This window comes from Panthera tigris, chromosome C2 (genome assembly GCF_018350195.1).
Source record: "Panthera tigris isolate Pti1 chromosome C2, P.tigris_Pti1_mat1.1, whole genome shotgun sequence".
Classification (NCBI taxonomy): domain Eukaryota; kingdom Metazoa; phylum Chordata; class Mammalia; order Carnivora; family Felidae; genus Panthera; species Panthera tigris.
The window spans coordinates 3,471,091-3,490,268 of NC_056668.1; the positions used below are offsets into that span (position 1 = coordinate 3,471,091).

A 19,178-nucleotide genomic window follows, 5' to 3' on the forward strand; every position below is an offset into this window, starting at 1 on the left:
CTGCTCCTCCCCGGGTGGCATTCGCATAATTCGCAAACTGCCCAGACTCAGCCCCTCCCCCAGCAGGGCGGCCCTGGCTTTGCCACCAACAGCCTCTCCTTCCAGCTGCAGAGCTATGGACTGTGTCCAACCCCGAGAAAACCAAGAACGCACAGTGTTTGGAAGTTTTTTTTTTTTTTTTTTTTAACATGAGGGAAACGTGAGCAGACGTCATCAACATTCTGCTTGAGCTTTTTTTTAAACATTTTCTCTCGGGGCGCCCCTTGATTTCGGCTCAGGTCGGGATCTCCCGCTTTGTGAGAACGAGCCCGTGCTGGGCTCTGCGCTGACGGCGAGGAGCCTGCTTTGGGCTCTTTCTCTCAAAATAAGTAAATGAATCAAAATAAGCTTTAAAAAACCATTTTATTTCAAAGAGCAGACAAGTATTCTGCTAGGCAACAACTGGGAAGACAAATGGCCAAAAACAATCAGAGTTCGTCTTAATAAATAACAAAATGCCATTTATTTTCTTGGATTTCTAGAACACACAGCACATCTTAAATAACCCCACGCTGGTGCCGCGGGGCTAGAGACAGTTCCAGGCGCCTGGCGTGTCGCGGGTGACTCACTGCACCAGGCCCGCCCACCCCGGCCACGTCCTCCCCGAGCCCCGCAGGGACCAGCAGCAGCGGCCACCGTGGCGCTCAGCTGGCAGACGCATCCAGGGGTTCGGGCCTGGTGTTCCCAGGGCCCTCGACGGGCAGGCCGATGGCCTCGCGGCTGCTCACTCGTCGACAATTCTCCAGGCCGGTGAGGAGCAGGGGGCGGTGGCGGCAAGTCTTGTGGGAGACCTGAGGGCCCTGAGGTCTGGTTTCTGACCCGGCATCGGGTTTCTTCTGTCCTCCCAGAGTCTGGGCTCCGTGCTGGCTGCGTTCTCGCGCCCGCTGCGGCATCGGTTCCCCGACACGGCCCGTTCAGGTGACATCAAGGTCCCTGCCGGCGCGACACGCGCCCGTTCTAAAGTCCTAGGCTGGAGCGCCCGAGACTCGGGCTGACCTGAGTGCCACCCGCCGGGGACCCGCCCGCCCAGCCACGTGTCCCCCGGCTCCGCCGTGGTGAGGGCACTTCCCACGCGCCTCCTGTCCGCGGCGCTGAGCCCCACGGCTCGCCTGAAACGGCAGCTGGACTTCTCAAGGCGGCTTTTGTGTCTTTTCCAGGTGTGTGTGCAAAAGGCAAGGGTCAATCATTCTTTCCAACACAGGATCCTTTATTTGAACTTTCCCTTGACAGACCGTTGGTGAAGGACGGGCCCGCCTCCCTCCAGGGGACTCGGCGGTCAGTGTTCCTTGAACCTGGAAGAGGAGGACAAAGGAGCAGCTGGTGACACAGCCAGAAATGGCACAGGAAGGACGCACAGCCCCCCCCCCCCCCAGAGCCTCTGGAGCCACCTGGGGGGTGCAGCCCCGCCCCACCCCACCCGCAGCCCTGGGGACGAGGAGGGACAGAGATGGGGCGGGCGGGGGGTGGGGCAGGCTGGCTGTGGGGGCTCCTATTCTTGTCTCTAAGCCGCAGCTCAAAGACAACACATTAGGCAATTTCCCCGATGTTTTCCCTCAGCTTCCAAGGAGAGATTAAGTGCCACCATCAGCCGCGCCGAGGCATTTATTAGGGAAGGACAAATCAGCATGAACCGGACGTGGGATGATAAGACAGCGGGTGGGTTTTCTTTTCCTTCCATTTTAGGAGAGGCCAGGTGTGGAAGGCAGGCAGGCAGGCCCGTACTAGAGCTGCTCTCTGACCTCTGGCCGGTGGCGGGGGGCCAGGGGAGGGGGCACTTACAGAACCTGGTCCCCGGCCGCTGACCCCGGGCAGCTCAGCTCCTTGTGAATGAGACGAATCAGTAACTGCAACCGGAACAAAGACCGGAGACAGAAGCCGTTACTGCGGCAGGGACCCTGCATCGGTGCTCTCGGAAGCTCACTTGGGGGCGGCTGTGCGGGCCCCACATCGCACGCTGGGGTGCCCCGGACCCCAGGGCAGGGCTGTGGGCCTGTGAGCCACACGGAGGCCGTGCTCCTGGAGGCGAGGACAGGTTTCAGCCTAAAACGTCCGGGATCAAGTAACGTTGCAAATGAAACGAGTCCAATCATAAAATACCCAAATTAGGGAAAGAGAATGTAGACCAGGTGACCCACAATCGCGGTGACTCTCGGTGGGGGCCCTGGAGAGCCGCACGGGGACTCTGAAGGCCAGGTGAGCATCTCATGGGCCCTGGCACCCAGAGGCGGACCAGGCTCACGTTTGGAGCAGCCGCGTTTTCTTAGGAAACTCTGGAAACTCCTTAGGAAACTCCTGGGAGAGCGCTGGGCCCCGCCGGGCCCCTCGCCCACAGCCTCCGCCGCCGCCGTGGGAGTAAACCAGGGACAGAGTTCTGCCTCGTACGCGCCCACAGGGCTGGGTCCGTTTACAGAGACAGACCGGTGACCTGGTGCCACACCAGCTAACTGGTTCTGCCTGTGTCTGTGGCTGCAGACCTGGTCTTTCTGCAAGCTGACCCCAGCCCCACAGGAGGGCCCCTTCCAAGGCCCAGGAGGGACCACTGGGCCGAGAGAGGGCCGGCGTGGCCTCGGGTCAGAGCTCCAGGAAGCAGGGGAGCCTTCAGCGCTCGTGGTTCAAGCAGGAGCTCCGAAGAGAAGTGGCCGGCGAGGAGAACAGGGGTGACTCCTTCCGAGAAAGCGCGGTCCGGCTGCCGTGCCTGACCCTCGATCGGTGCGCATACGGTCACAGGGGTAAAGCAGGGAACGTGTCAGGGGTCGAGCGTGGGGCTGGCGGTGAGGGGGACGTTCCTGTGGGGCAAGCGGACCCTGGCAACGTGAGCCTCCAGCAGCCCAGCATGGGCCTGCTCGCCTGGAGCTGGGCACCTGGTCGACACACGTCCCGCCGAATGTGCCGTGTTGAGTGTTCGCAGGAAGACCCGCCATCATCCAAAGCAGATCCCGGACACGAAGGGAAAAGGGAAGGAAATGACGAGCGTTTAAGGTGGCAAGAAACACTGCCGACAGTAGTAACGAACCTGAAGGACAAAGGTCACACTCTTGCCGGGGGGATGGGGGAGGACCTGGGCGGCTCGGTCAGTGAAGCATCCGACTTCGGCTCAGGTCATGATCTCATGGTTCATGAGTTCGAGCCCCGCATTAGGCTCCGTGCTGACAGCTCGGAGCCTGGGGCCTGTTTTGGATTCTGTGTCTCCCCCTCTCCCTGCCCCTCCCCCGCTCGTGCTCTGTTTCTCTCTCTCTCTCAAAAGTAAAGATTAAAAAAAAATTTTTTTAAGAAAGGTCACACTGTCGCATGTGACGGAGAGCCGTGTCTGCGGGCAAGCCCAGGGAGGCCCGCCCGCTCTAAGTGCCTGCCCAGACGCCTGGAGCCCCCTGGCCCGGGTCGGCGGGGGTCAGCCAACGGGTGGGACAGCATGGCCACCGGGCTCTGCACACGTGCCCCTGAGAGTCCGGCAGGCCCCAGGTCTGACCCCACAGGGTGACCTGACCTGCTGGGTGCTGGGGTTCCAGCCTCAGACTTGGGGGGTGGGGCAGGCTTGTTGACCCGTGGAGAGAAGGTGTCTGGCTGGTGCTCGGGCCGCCTGCGGGCTCGTCCCGCTGTCCCGTTTGGGTCTCACCTGGCCCGGCGGGGCCCGCTTGCTTCCGGTCGCCACCTGCCTGGCTACTACCCTCACATCCTGTTCTCTGTCCTTTCTGAATTCCGACGCGCCACACGCGCCGTCTGGCCCGCTCACGGTCACGTTTGCACGCGTGCGCTCGCCCTTCTCCTTTGGCCTTCTGGGCCCTGAAGCTGCCGGCCGTTCCGTCTTCGACTGTGCTCGGCCCCCGCCTCTAGATTCCTCCCCGGGGCTCCGTTCGGGGCTTCGTCCCTGGCGGCGGCCACGGCTTCCGCGTGCCGGGCTGTACCCGGGGACGTCCTTGTCTCTGTGCTCCACGGGCTCCCCTTCTTTGCTCGTGAACCCACGTCCTTCCCGGACGTCTTCAGTACTGCTACGTCTGTCTGATAACCATGTTATCTGCAATTTTGGGGGGTCTGACTCTGCCGTTTGTCGCGTCTGTCACCTTGGTCACGGTGGACCGTTTCCTAATTTCAGGCTCCTCTCTGCCGGGCGTTAGCAGTGGGGATCCCGGGCAGCGGGTTGAGGTTTGCCCCTTGCAAATGGTTTTAGGGTTGCTTCTGCCCAAGAACCAGGCGTATCACGGTTCCAGGCCAATTCTACTCAATTTTTGGGTGCACATTATGTGTATTTACCTAAGTTCAAAAACCTAAGCTTACCATAGGCAGGTCCGTGGCTAAAAATCCTCAGGGACGACTAGCCCCCTCCAACCTGGTGAACAGGCTGAGGTGGACGCAGAGCCTTGTCTCTTGGACCCACGTGCTCGCTGGAGCCCAGCCCACTGAGGGTCCTGGCCTCCTGCCCCACTCGTGCGGGCCTGAAGCCCCACCTCTGCTCCCCAGGGGGGCAGAACCAGCCACCCCCCGATTCCCACTGCTCTAGCCCGGGTACTTGTCTATGCCGCTTTGACATTCTGGGTCCCGTCCTGAGGATACCCTTCCTTTCCACGGGGTTGGCTGTGCACTTAAAAGGACGCATAATGTGTGTTCCCCCGCATTGCTGAGGGACAGTCTTCAGTCTCTAACCAGCCATGATGATGGAAGTCTCGAGGCCACTTAGTTGAAATGATCTGGGACTTAACTAAAGCCCTCAGGCATTTACAAAAACAAATGCTTTGAGGAAGAGCCTCTTAAAAACCTAACAGGCTCCCGAGTTGAAAGCTGGCGCTGGATCCTCTACGACATGGGGGGCTGTGTAACAGCCCTGGAATGAAAATACAGAACTCTCAGAGCTGAGATTTCCAAATCCTCGACCCACCCTTACAGGGATCAACCTCGGGGGGTTTTCTGGGGAAGCGAGAGGAGGCACGTGGCCTCAGGTCGGGGACCCCCGTGCGCAGGGCGGCTGCAGGTTGAGCGCAGGCTAGCCACTCGGGTGAGCACGGCCCGCTTCTGACCGGTGCCCGGGCCCCTCTGTCCTGCAGGGGCCGCAGACGGAAGCTGGGGGCCGGCACCCACAGCCTCTGCTCCTTCTTTCCCACCCCTTTGGGCTCCGAGAGTCAGGCCGCTTTCCCTGGGGCTGCAGGGCGCAGGAGGAGCACTGGGGCAACGGAGGTCACCACGTAGCACAGGGGTTTCGGCCTGCCGTCTCCTCCAAGTCCCCTCGATGAGCCTGTCTCGGGGTGCCATTATTATGCCTGTTTAACCAACGCGGGAGCTGCAGAACAGAGAGGCCAAGTCACCTGCCCCAGGTGCACACTCTCAGCAGAGGACGGGACTGGGATCCCACGCAGGGAGCCCCTGCTCTCTGCCTCCTCACCATCCTGCCTGAAGCGGCAGAGTGACAGGCCGGCTTCTGCTCTGACATTTGTTCAGACCAGAAAGAGGAAGGTCTCGGATCACGAGCACTCGGGAAAGCTAGGGTCTGTCACGGGCCAGGCCTTCCTGAGGACCGCACTTCCGTCGGAAAGAGCGTCACCGTGTTGGGATGACAGCCACAGAGACTTACCAGTAAGGCACAGGCGTCTGCAACCATCAACATGTAGAACACGTTGTTCCATCCAGACGGGGAGAGGAGCCCAGCCAGCAGGGGGCCCAGGGCGGCTCCTGGAGGGGGGCAAGCGCACACAGGAGCCGGGTGAGGAAAACGCTGGAAGGCAACTATCCGACACACCCAGGCCCAGCGAGCACACAGCACGGTGCTCGACGCCTCCCTCACAGTTAAAGAAAAACACGCTGAACGGCAATCTCATCCCCACCTCCCAGACTGGTGGGGGGAAAAGGCTCGCTCATGCTCAGTCCTGGTGAGGACGCGACGGGCACGGCCTGTTTCTGGAAGCAAATCTAAAAATATGTATTGACCTTAACACGCTCATTCTTTGGATCCAATGATCCCAATTGAAGACTTTATTAATGAAATCTGAATCTAATGCACGATCTCAGATACGCTTTGGTTAGGAGATGTGTCGTTGGGGAAATACGAGTAAGGTTTGTAGATGCTGAGACTGTGTCAGTGTTAACTTCCTCAGTTGATGATGGGGCACTGTGGTTACGTCAGGGGATCCTTTGCCTTCAGGGAATGCACACTGAATACACAGTTACTGGTAAAGGGGCAGCCTTCCGCAATTTGCTCCTAAGTGGTTTGGGGAAAAGTATGCATATATATAAAGTATGGACGTATATGTACATTTCACTTCCACTGAGCAGGTGCCCACCCTCCCCGACAATGATGGGAGTGCTGGCCGCAGGCCCACACCCCGGCGGGCACTGGGGAGTCTCTGCCTCCAGATTCTAGTTGGATCCCATGACCACGAAGACCAGTGGTTGATGCATCATTCCGTGTGGAAAGGGCTTCTAGCAAGTGCTTGGTGGCTCATCTTTAAATACAAATATACGAAGGGCCAGCCCAGCTCACCTGTGTCTGAGGACAGTTCCAAGGTGAGAGCAAACAAGTCGGAAGGAGGGGAACCGGGAGGAAAGAAACAAACTGGGGAGGAGAAAATTCCCAGGAAATTGTAATACCTTCAGATAAGTGACAGAAAATCGAGTTGAGCCACACGACATTCTCACAAAACCAGCATCAACACTTCACGATTCAGTCTAATAAACGCTGCATCCGAGAAGTAAGAACTAACGAATGTTAACATGATGACAACCAAAATGAAGACTGGAAAGTAAAGTCAAGAACATCTCTGAGAAAGCAGAGAAAAGAGAAAACGACAGGAAGAAAGGAAAAAAAGAAAAAATGGAAGGATCAGCCCGCAAGTGTTAAGAAATATCTGACGAATCAGTTTTCCAGGACTTAAAGACAGACAGCGGTAAGGGAAATGCGTGAGGAAGGGCACGTGTCTCCAGGCAGGTGAGTCCCCGGGTGCCCGGGGCACAGGGGACAAAGAAAGGCACCAGAGATAAAGAAGCGTGCCCAGAGGTTTTGGGGGGAAGCAGGCAGAAGGCAGAAACAAAGGCTGGGCCGGGGGTGACAACAGACTTCTCAACAGAGACCATGGAAGCTACAAGACACTGGAATCCTGAAGAAGGAGTTTCAGCCCGGGATTCGTATCCACAGGCTGCAGCAGAATCCAGACTGCACGGACTCCCAGCCCTCAAGCCCCACTTCCCGCGGGCCGCTGCTCAGGAAGCCACTGGAGGTCTCCACTAAAGAGGAGCAGACACGGAAGCTGGAAGACGGGTCCGACGTGGGAACGTGGCGGAAGCGGCTGCGGGACAAGGCGTGGGAGCGCTGTGGCCGGTGGCCCCTTTCGGCTGACGGGGCAAGCATAACCACAAAAAGCTCACTTCTTGGCCTAGAGTGAGTGCTGCGACCCGATGAGCGGTGTCGACTGAGGAGGCTGGGGAGGGGGTGAGAGCTGAGCCCTGGCCTTCTTCGCAGGAAGACAGCAGTGTGGGGCCGAGGGACGGAGAAGCGTGTAGGCTCGTACGCAGCTCGGACCACAGGGAAGAGCCGACGAGGCTGCATCTACGAGGAGGGAGCTGGCGGGGGCACAGGGACCCGTGTCCCACGTCATAATGGGCTTGTGAGGCTACCTGGCCTCGACATTTGCATCAAGTGTTACTCTGATAAAATAAAACTTAGCAGGAGGAAACTCGGGGCGCCGTGCAGTCGCTGCGTGTGAAACACAGAGGAACGACAAGGGCTCGCGGTCCACGGGGAGGCGGCTCTAAGCCCTGGGAACGCACCAGGCACATAAACCGTGTCACCGGAACCACGGGGCCGCGGTGAGCTGTGAGAAGACATCGGCCTAGTTACTATTCGCTGAGCTTTGCCCCCGTCCAAACCAGTATTTACGGCTTGGCGTCGACGCGTCAGGGCGAGCGCTCTGTGAATGGGGTTTTTTGCTGAACTGTGTGCGTTTCCACTCAAGCCTTTCTTTCTTCTGTCTAGCGGGCGGCACTTGGGGGGAGAGAGAAGGGCGGGGACGCGGCTTGCTCCGCCACGGCCACTTCCTGGGCCCGCGGGCCGGGAGTGAACAGCACTGCAGGTGCTGTGGGGGTTGAGGCACGAGGGCTCCGTGGCCGGTGCACCCCGCCCGTTAGCGGCGAGGTCGAGCCGGTCTGGTTGCCCTCGGCCGTCCTTTGTGGGGGAGAACGCGCTTAGAGCTGTGCCCTGGTGTCTCTCCTGGGGGCTCCCGATGCACACATTCCACTCTCGGCACTTCTGCTCCCTCTTGTTTTGAGAAGAAAATCAAGAAAGGTGTGTTTTTCACCTAGTTCACGTTTCCGTCCTTGTAAACTGCCATCGTCTGCTACAGAAGAGCTGTTGACCCTTCTGGCAGAGCTGCAAGTTAGCCTCAAGACACGGCTTCACGGTGGCAGCTGGACGGACTCGTGGACCGTCCTCTGGGGACAGAAGGCACAGAAGGTGGTTCCAAGTCACACGGCTCATGAGAACTGAGTTCAGCCCAGAAGCGTCCCGACTTCTGGCGGAGCATGTCCTCCAGGCCCTGGGAAGTCTCTCGCGGGCCATGGGAGTGGGGACAGCGGGCGACCTGCTCCACGTGGGCAGACCGTGCTGCCCTGCAGACGACCGCCCTGGGCACAGCACCCCCAGTTTCCTGGACGCGTCCCGCGTTCCCCGAAGGGGAACTGTCTCGGTTTAAACACCGCAGGGGTGACCACGGACACCGCCCAGCAAATCCAAAGTCACCCCATGATCCAAATACGGGGCAGGTATGACTTTGGGGAGCAACAGAGGCTCAAGCGTGGCCCCCTCACAACGGCCACGTTGCCCCGTGCATCTTAGAACGAGCAGAACCTGCTGCGGGAAGCGAGCTGCCGGGGGCCCTGGGAAGGCGGCCGGAGCAGGGACCGGGGCACCTGTGACCCAGGGGCGGGCGGCCCTGTCCTGCTGAACCGTGCAGGCCTCTCCGACCCGGCCCCTCCCCTGTGAAGTCAGCACCCCCAACAGGAGGCGGCCCGGCCCCGTGTGGGATTCTGGGTGTGGGAGCCGCCAGGCAATTCATTTTCCACCGGCTCACTGAGTGACTACTGTGCTCCAGGCACCGTCTCCGTGCTGAGAGTGCGGCAGAGAGTGAAGCGGACTCCTGTCCTCGGGCAGCTTCCATTGAGGCGGAGGGTGAGGGGACAGGCGGAAGGTGCTGCGAGAAGACGCCAGGGTAGAGGGGCCCTGACTGCGGGTGACGAGGGTCCTCCTTCCAGAGTGTGGGTGACGAGGGTCCGCGTTCCAGAGTGAGGGTGACAAGGGTCCGCGTTCCACACAGGCCGAGACGTCTCGCTGAAAGGGTGGTGTGATTCCTGAGCAAAGACTCCCAGGGCGCGGGACACAGACATGAGGTTCCCCGAGGGGAGCTCCTCTAGCACGGGGCACAGCTCGTGCAAAGGCCCCGCACGGGGACACGCTGGTGTCTGAGAGCAGCCGCAGGGAGGCCGTATGGCTGCGGAGAGTGGTGGGGAGGACTTCAGATTCTGCAATAGTGAGACAGCAGTGGGCGCCCAGGACAGGACGGCGGCTGTTTCTATGCAGCTAGCACACATGCCCGCGGGCACCACCAGGAGGGAAACCTCCCACAGCCACACGGAGGGGCGGCCCCGGGGGCAGGTGCAACTGTGCTTCTACTGAGCTGCCTTTGTCTGGCAAGAGCTCGGCTTTACTGCCACGAGACCGTCCCAGATGCCCAGATGCCCCTCCCCACCCGGCCTGCCCTCTCTCTCTCAGTCCCCCTGCTTCGGGTGCCTGGGGCGGCAGATGACATCAGGATGAGACCCAGGATCCTCCAGGGTGGCCGTGGGCGTCACCAGCCAAGCTCCTGAGTGTCAGCTTCCCACATCCAGTGAGGGACCAGCGCAGGAGGGCAGCGCCTGGAGCAGGGCAGGCCCGTTCAGGAGGCCGCAGGGTCCCTGGCAGGGAGCCATCACAGAGCGCGTGCTCCCTGCACGAAGGCGGAGAGAGGTCAAGAACGCTGCCGTCAGCCTTCTGACTTGTGGGTAAGAACAAGCTTCATGGTTCGCACCTGCCCGTCTCTGAGCGCAGGACCCACGCGTCTTGCAGCCCCTCTGTCCTCCAGAGCGTGCTACGGAATGCTCTTCCAGAACTGTAACGAGGCTGCCAACACCTCGATCTCTTATGCCTGGGCACCTACTAGTTTTCCTGCCACGTGCATTTAATTCAGATTCTGTCCGTCTCCAAATGGCAGCGGTAAAGTCAGGAGACCAGTGGCCCAGAGGCCGCGGTGTGCCAACGGCTGGCCTGGGTGAAAAGCTGAGTACGCGTTCGTTCACACGGAGGGAAACCACTTCTAGCCAGTCACGTGCCCGTGTTTCCTCTGGAGCCGTCCGACCAGGGCAGACAGACGGCGCCCGCACCCCCCTTCCCCTGGGTCCGCATGTGCTTTTGACCTGCTCGTACTTGAAAAAGGCTGGCCGATCCTTTATTATTCGTCCTAACTCATTGATAAATATATACCATTTATCTGTTTCTGAACCGGGACTGAACCTTCTGAATGTTGAAATTGATCTGAACATCGTATTTTGGAATTACTTTCTTTTACTTGCAATTTTAAAAATCTGGTTGTGGAAATTTTGTAACGTAATGCACCTCAGATGTTATGGTCGTGTCACAGTAATCGGCGCTCTGACATGCATGCCCTTGACCCTAGACTGAGCGTGGGGATGCTCTCCTTACTCTCCTACCCATGACCTGCACCTTCGACCGTTCCTACGGCCTATGGGCTTGTGAGGTGGGCATTTTAGAAAAGATCAGTTTTTCACGGTAACTCTAATGGTAACTGTTAGAGCCTCTTTTCTCATTAAATGATCCAAACTTGTCAACAGCAATGATCTGAACTCTGTGGTAAAAAAATTAATCAAATTGCCCTTAGTTGGTTTTTGCAATAAATTATCAACATAAATTCACACCTTTGCTGAAATACTAACTGAACTTTAAGTGATTATAAATACCATATTTTTCCATTAGTAAAAATTATTAGTAATTTTTATTTATTTTTACGTATTTATTTTTAAAATTTTTTAACGTTTATTTTTGAGTGCGAGAGAGAGAGAGAGCAAGGGAGGGGCAGAGAGAAAGAGAGGGAGACACAGAATCCGAAGCAGGCTCCAGGCTCTGAGCTGTCAGCACAGAGCCTGATGTGGGGCTCGAACTCACGAGCTGTGAGATCATGACCTGAACCAAAGTTGTTTGCTTAACTGACTGAGCCAGCCAGGCGCCCCAATAATTTTTTATTTTAAAAGTTAATATTTTTTAATTTTAAGTACAGAGTATACTTAATTTTAAGTAAGTACCACCTTTACGACAAGAGAGACATTCTCCATTTTGTCAAGACTTTGTGTAGGTCTTACGTATTTGGATGAAATTTTGGATTGAGTTCTCTTTGTGAAATTAACTGAGATTATTAAAAAAAAAGATAATTTTATCAGCATCATTACACCACCTAACTAAAAATAATCTTTGAAGGATTCTTGAAAAATAATCTTTCTTTTAGAATAAGCATTATAGGGGCGCCTGGGTGGCTCAGTCGGTTAAGCGTCCAACTTCGGCTCAGGTCACCATCTCACTGTCTGTGAGTTCGAGCCCCGCGTCGGGCTCTGGGCTGATGGCTCAGAGCCTGGAGCCTGTTTCCGATTCTGTGTCTCCCTCTCTCTCTGTCCCTCCCCCGTTCATGCTCTGTCTCTCTCTGTCCCAAAAAATAAATAAACGTTGAAAAAAAAAATTAAAAAAAAAAAAATAGAATAAGCATTATAACAATACTGTAAAGAGTGTTTCATGCAGTAAAAAAAACCAACAACAAAAAAAACCCCCGAAAAGGCCAGCCAATACTAGTATTATCCAGACCCTTGGAATTCTTGGCATCTGTTAACTAGGATGTGACAATGTGGTTTCCCCTATGACCACAATTAACTTCTTAGCCCTAAAGATAACCACTCACCTACAGACCCGGTCCCGTCAATGATGGCGGTCACGGTGGCGAGGGCGTGGGAGTTTCCTTTGAGACTTTTGTGCGTGCCCTAGAAGAGAGGGAAAAACAGATGTGAGGCCCATCTCAGCCGCATCAGTGAGAAACCAGCCTGCTCCTCCTTACGACAATTTACCCAATTTTCGAAGCAATTCAAAATGTGGGGCGTTTTCCATCAGAAAAATCTAAAATCTAGTCCGATCCAAACTTACTTTGGAAAAATACAAAATGTTTAAGGGTTTTCAACAGTAAGACACCATCAGAGATATCTGTCCAAACACATTCTGGTTGAGAGAACTCTCAGAATTCTTCAATCAGCAACTATTTTACTCAGCACACCACACCTGCCAACGTGGGAAAGAAGGACACAGACTTGTCCCTACCCCGGAGGGGGGCCAGCATCAACGCCCATGTCCATGTTCCCGCGAGGGGCCTTCTGTGACACGTGCCGGTGGCTCTGCAGTACCTAAAACCCAACCCGGGTAATGGCAAATGCCAGGGAGGATGGGGAAGAGGGCAGGACCCAAGAAACCAGTGTGACGGTCACCAAGTCCTAAATGACAAACCGAGAGGAGCTTTGGTTTCCAAAAGCAATACATACAAGGCTGGGGGGAGGGGGGAGCACAAACCGAGGACAGTAAAAGAAAAGTAACTGATTGGGGAAAAAAGTGCCTGGAAACCTAAAATGACACAAACCAAAGCCTGTAAAAACAGATGCTTGTGAGCGTGTGCACAGCAATATAATAAAGCACAGACACAAAGCGATAATCACCCATAACCCATGTTTTCTGGAGTCTGGAGTCCCTGCTCTGTCCTTCCTCTGATCCCACAGAGCAGATGACTGTTACTCGTCTGCTGTGGCCCCTCCCAGCATCTTCTGTGCCCCATGCAGGCAGGAGCACAAAGGGGGGCCTGATGTTGGAGGGCCTGCCGCCTGGTGGGACTCCCCAGAGCCCTTCCTCTGCCTCTCTCTGCTGACCCGATGGGGCCTCTGGTTGTCCCAGGAGCGGAAGGGCCTGAGGGGCCGAGGACAGCGCTCTGAGCCGATGGGCAGGGTGAGTGTCAGGCAGATACGGGAGAGGAGGGGAAGGGGGCAGGCATGGGGTCCACCTGGGCATTGGGTCCGTGCCCTCGGGGGGCCTGCCATGGCAGGAGAAGGAGCGAGTGGCTGGTGAGCTCCGGATCTGACTCTGCGAGGACTGGACAGAAATGCAGAAGAGAAGCAGGGTCACCGGAGGCAGGAAAGTTCCAGGGGCCTCAGGGGCCCGTGGGGGAGGGTTCACCAGGCCAGACGCCCAGAAGGCCGGCCATCCTGCCCACGAGCATACAGGCCACTTCTGGGGAGCTGCTTATGGTTTTGCTTGAGAAAAGTCTTGGGTGCCCGTTAGTTTTGCCAAGACGGCACATGGGCCGCGTGCCCTGTGCCCGCTTTCCCTGGGTCACTGCCTTATATGGCTTGCTGTCGCTACCACAGTCAGGGGCCCAACACTGATGCGTTATGTTTACCTAACCCAAGGACTTTCATCTAACGTCTCCTTTGACCTCGTTCTGTGTGGGACACCACATGACTCTCAGCTGTCACGCCTCCCAGGGCTCCTCCTGCCCGGCAATTCGGCCCACCTTCCTGGGTTCTGACCCCGACAGCAAAGTGCCCTCTGCTGGCGTGTGTGGGACGTTTCCCTCCTGAGGAGCCTGGGAGCGGGTTTGGGGAGGGTGGTCTCAGAGGTGAAGTGACATCTTCACAGCACGTGTCCAGGGTGCAGGCCGTCACGCGCCCTGTCACTGTTGGCACTGACCTTGGTCCCCTGGCAGGGCCGTCTGTCAGGCCCCTCCCCGTAGCTATGACGTCACCGTGCACAGCCCACACCTAAGGACAGAGAGGGCGCTCCCCTCTCGGAGGACAGGGTATCCACAGAAACTCTTCTCTGCGGGGGATTTGTCTCTTCTCTCCCGTTTATTTAAGAAACGACTTTTTAAAGAGGATCTTGTATCTTGGTGCGGGTGTCGGTGCCCGCTACGGACAGTGTGGAATGTCCCTCGTGTCAGGCGCATGAGGGTGACCCTCCCCCACTGGGTCTCTACGGGCACGATCAGGAGTCCGAGGTCACCTTGTCAGCAGCCCCCTCCCTCCAGGAAGGACAGGTGAGTTGTTCCTATGGACCCTAAGGCCCAGGTGGCTCCCCCCTCTCCATGGCACTGGCATTTCTCGCCGCGTGCGTGAACGCGGGCTTGCTTCCTCTCTGGAACAGGTCCTCTGGGGCTCAGGTCCCCGTCCGGATTGGCTCTGCGGAGACTAGCAGAGGGCCAGGCACAGGGGGCTGGGTGAAAGGAGGGGCCGACCCCAGTGCACCTCAGATCTGGGCCCTGGGGGCGGCTCAGGGGTGCATGGTCACCAGTCCCCGGGGTTAAGCAAGGGCGGCACAGAGGATCGAGCCAGCCGGACTGCTGCCTTCTGACCTCGGGCCTCAGACGGGCCTCTTAAACTCGCTCGACACCGTCGTTGATGGAACGGGGGTAACACCTCCCTGTATCTGCTTCAGAAGACTCTCAGAAATGTAGGTATCAGTCACGGGCAAAAAGCCCCGTCTCCAAAGACACCGTTTTACTAACAGAGACCATCTCTGACCAGCACCTGCCCCCGCCCTGCGCCGAGACCGCGGCCACTCACCAGGTCGGCGGACACGGCGGTCGTGATCAGGGCGTACGGCCCGCTGACCAGGGCCCCGCTGAGCAGCAGCATGGCTGTGGGAACCAGAAACCAGAAGGAGGGATTCAGCAGTGGAACGGTGCCCTCTGGGAGAGCCCCCACGGTCTCGGCAGCCCTGGGGTGAGCGCCCTGGTGTCACGTGCGGGTCCGGCTTGAGCGCGATGTGGGCGGGTGCTGGGAAGGAGGCCCGCACTGCTGGGGCCAGCGTGGTGAGCTTCTTCCTTTAAACCTGCCCCAGGTACGTCTGCAAGTCCCAATCACAGGACCTGCCGCTCCGTTTCCTCGACCCTCAACTGGCGGCGACTGTTGACAGCCTGGAGGGACCAGAAGCCCGGTGTCCCGAGTATGGATGTGCCGGGGGTGTGCGAATGCTCCCTGTGGTCAGTGCCGGCTGGCGCTAACCCCAGCCTTGGCCTGCTTTGCAGTGGGAGGGTGTCTGTCTGTCTGTCTCTCTCTGTGCCCGCAGCTGTGGACGGCTGCCCCCGAGGAACACCCGGACACCCAGAGCCACCGAGCTCCCACGGGCAGGGTAACGTGCTTGCTTCTAAAAGGCATGCTTTCTAAACCGTCCTCCAGGCTCACTTTTCCAAATTAGCTACTGGTTAACACTCCTCTGTGCAGAAGCTTCTGGACCAGTGGGTCACGGGAAACCCACAGCTCCTCGTGTCAGCAATCTGACTTCTGGGTGACTTCTAACGGGATCACACACAGCCTGCCTCCCTCCCGATCACCACTGCTGGCTGGTTAAGACAGAAAAGATATTTACCAGGGCGCCTGGGTGGCTCAGCCGGTTAAGCATCTGACTCTTGATTTCGGCTCAGGGCGTGATCTCACGGTTTTCGAGACTGAGCCCTGAGTCAGGCTCTGTGCTGACAGTGCAGAGCCCGCGTGGGATCCTCTCCCTCTCTCTCTGCCCCTCCCCCGCTTGCGCACACACACGCTCTCTCTCAAAATAAATTTAAAAACTTAAAAAAAAAAAAAAGAGGGGCACCTGGGTGGCTTAGTTGGTGAAACGCCTGGTTCCGCTCAGGTCATGATCTCATGAGTTCGAGCCCCTCATCCGGCCCTGTGCTGACAGTGCAGAGCCTGCTTGGGATTCTCTCCCCCTTCTCTCTCTCCCCCTTCTCTCTCTGTCCCTGCTCTCTCTCTCTCCTCTGAAAATAAGTAAATAAACATTTAAAAAAATACTTCCCAAGTGTCAGAGCCATATCTGATGGTACTGCTTGCAGGAAGTAAAGACTCGTCCTCCGGAGTCCTGCACCCGCTCTCAGAAAGGCAGCTGGCGGAGGGCAGCTGGGAGTCTGGCCCCTGCCGGGCTCTGGCCTGTCCTCACCTGCCGGGGTGCAGGTCTCGGGGTGGAGCCCTGCCTCTGCCTTCCGGGGGGACACGTGGCTTCTCAGAGGGCCTCCTCGCGGCCCTGGAGCGGGTGGCCCGTGCTCTCCCGCGCTTGTTCTCAAGCCTGCGGACGGCAGGCCTCGCTCCTGGAGCAGGAGCCCCCCCACGAGGGACATGGGACTATCCGGGCCACCCCACAGGCTCCGTTTACACCAGCCGAATGCCTCCACGCTAATTTGTTGCTCTGCTTCATCAAGCCGTGTGGACGAAAACCGCACACAGAAGACAAGAAGAAAGGCCGTGGGGACTCACCTATCGTGGCTTCTAGGCCCATTCTGCTGATGGTGGAGAACATGTAGAGCTGTGAACGGTGTGAAACCAGGGGGACAACCGGTCACTGTGCGTAGCCGGATGCTGCCCGGGCCGGGGGTTCTCAGGCAGCCGACCAGAGAGGGGGCCCCTAAGAAGGAGCGGGGGCCCCGCGGCCCTCGCCAGGCGCTGTGAAGCCTGGTGCCCTGTCTCCACGCGCGGGCTCTGATGGCGCCTCCCGCTGAGCTCCCAGGGCCGGGCACACGGCTTGGGGCAGCTCTCCCTCGGCTCCACGCCTCAGTCCGACCGTCCCCTCCTCGGGTCGTCTGCCTAAACAGGTGCACCTGCTGAGGGGGCCCTGAGGCAGGGGCCACGGGGCCACACTGACGTTTTCTCAGTGAGGTTCTCCGCGGGTCTGCGTCAGGCAGCATCCAGGCCCTGAGACGCCGGACAGCCGGGCCTCGTTCCGGACACAGCCCAGCCGAGCGGCAGGCGGGCAGGTGTGTGCCGTGCAGGCTGATGAGTGACGGTACTATTGTTGTGACAATAGAGACAGGCATACAAAGGGAGGTCACCTGCCCTAGGTCATTGTCACCAAATGCGTTGAAAGCAGTGGAAGCCAGCACTACCGTAGGCAGGGTTGCTGCTGCCTGGGGAGGTGGGGGACCCTAGAGGCTGAGCAGGAGCCTGTGGGGGAGGGGCCGGGGCCAGGGGAGGGAGCACCCAAAGGGAGCCAGGGATGAATGAAGAGAGTGGCCCAGCAACGTGCAGAGGGCAGGGGAGACATCTGGGGAAGGAGGCTTGGCAGGCTCAGTGGGGGGACACGCTGAGGGGGTTCTGAGGCCACGGCCAGTCCCCAGAAACCATGAGTCACGAATGGGGCTGAGCCTGGGCTGGAGGTGACAGTGTGTGCAGGTGGGGGGGAGGGGGGGAGGCGGCTGCTCCTGGAGGCTTGGGGTCCAGACGGGGCGGGGGGCGGGGTGGGGTGGGGGCCCGGCTCACCGTGGGGGCCGCAAGCAGAAGCATCAGGCCACAGGTGGAGGCCCGCTTCTCCAGTCGATCTGAGATCACGCCCGCCAGGATCCCACCTGCAATGCAGAGGGGGTGCTTGCGTCCCCGGGGCAAGATCCCTCGGAGAGAGAGTGGAATATGCAAGACGGCAGTGAGGAGAGAATAATCTCCCTCTCCACGTCCCTGTCCACCCTCACCGTTAGCCACATCCCTGTCCCTCCCCGAGCGGGACTGTCCTCCCAGAGTGACGGCCATATGTCCACTTGGGTGATCTGGCGGTTTGGGGAATGCGTGTTCCTCCCGATAGGAAGTCAACCCAGAGGGAACACGGACGCAGGTGTTCAAATGCCACCATCCAAGTGTCCGTCCACGTGCGACAGGGAGGGAGGGACTCACCGAAGATCCCGCCCACGTCAAACAGGGTGGAGAGCTCCCCGGCTTGTCTGGCATCAAGGTGATCTAACAAAACGACAAGTGTCCCCATGAGCAAGTCACAGCAAAGTAAGACCGTGCGTGGCGCTCCTGTCTCCTAGGCGTGACCTGAGCCAAGCAGCAGTTAGGGGTGAACTCGGGGTAAAGGAAAAACAGCAGAGCCTGCTACGTGGGGAGACGCGCAGGAAGGATGAAAGCGAAACGCTCTTCGCCGGAATAGGAGGATCCGCGTGGCTCGGCCTGACTCCCACCCCTCTGGTCCAGTGTCCGTCCCTGGGGTAGCCACAGGTTAGGCGCAGCCCCGAAGGTGCCTGGCACAGAGGCTCCGGCACCTGGGCACACCCTGGGACACTCGGCGGACCCTGAGGAACTCCTCAGACAACGGGGAGGGAGCCACGCTGGGCTCCAAGGGGATGGAGGTTGGCCAGTGCAGGAGAAACGGGCTTGGGACGCATGTGGGACCATCGGTCGAATCCAGCCTTTCCTGGTGTCCTCAAGGCACATACATCCAAGGGACTTAGCTTCTTCTAATCACTCAGACCGGAAAAGCCAGCAATTCGTGACTGGAGTCCTAAAAGTGTCACCCCTTCTGCAATCATGGGGGAACAAAGGAAGAAAGAAGGTATGACGTCTGTCTACAAGGCGTGCGGCTTGCCTGCCCTAATGGGGGTCTCCGGTCTACACTGAGTATGGCTTGCCTGCCCTAATGGAGGGGGGTCTCCGGTCTATACCATGTGTGGCTTGCCTGCCCTAATGGAGAGGGGGTCTCCTGTCTACACTGACTATGGCGTACCTTCCCTAATGGAGGGGCGTCTCTGGTCTACACCACGTGCGGCTTGCCCGCCCTAAAGGAGAGGGGGGTCTCCTGTCTACACTGAATATGGCTTGCCTTCCCTAATAGAGGGGGGGGGGGTCTCCGGTCTATACCACGTGTTGCTTGCCTGCCCTAATGGAGAGGAGGTCTCCTGTCTACACTGAATATGGCTTGCCTGCACTAATGGAGGGGGGTCTCTGGTCTACAACCACATGCAACTTGCCCGCCCTAATGGGGGGGGGTCCTTCTGGTCTACACTGCGTGCGGCTTGCTCGCCCTAACGGAGAGGGGGGTCTCCGGTCTACACTGCGTGTGGCTTTCCCACCCTAATGGAGAGGGGGTTGCTTGACAGGGAGCAACTACCTTCCCTCCTTCCCAGACTCTGTCCCCCATAATGTGGCGGTCCCCTTACTGCCTCACCTGCTGTCCCTCTGAAACTCAGCCCTCCTGCCCCGGGCTCACAGCCACGTCTGCTGGACCTTGTGGCTGTGGGGAGTATGTGGTGCGGGGGCCCAGGGCAGGCAGCCCCACG

General features: G+C 58.3%; 1 protein-coding gene across 12 annotated transcripts in view; it reads right to left on the reverse strand.

The window, feature by feature from the left end:
- Positions 1 to 383: 383 nt before the first annotated feature.
- SLC37A1 (solute carrier family 37 member 1) overlaps positions 384 to 19,178 on the reverse strand; it is a 77,325-nt gene continuing 58,530 nt past the window's right edge. For 7 of the 12 annotated variants that reach the window (XM_042998547.1, XM_042998552.1, XM_042998553.1 and 4 more), the window contains 7 exons: positions 17,797 to 17,859; positions 17,392 to 17,477; positions 16,393 to 16,441; positions 14,707 to 14,780; positions 12,012 to 12,090; positions 5,600 to 5,697; positions 1,890 to 2,079 (listed from right to left, as the gene is read on the reverse strand). In XM_042998547.1, the coding sequence (XP_042854481.1) occupies positions 1,957 to 2,079; positions 5,600 to 5,697; positions 12,012 to 12,090; positions 14,707 to 14,780; positions 16,393 to 16,441; positions 17,392 to 17,477; positions 17,797 to 17,859 (572 nt within the window). In that variant the 3' untranslated portion in view covers positions 1,890 to 1,956. The other 5 variants (XM_042998550.1, XM_042998557.1, XM_042998549.1 and 2 more) reach the window with 4 other exon arrangements.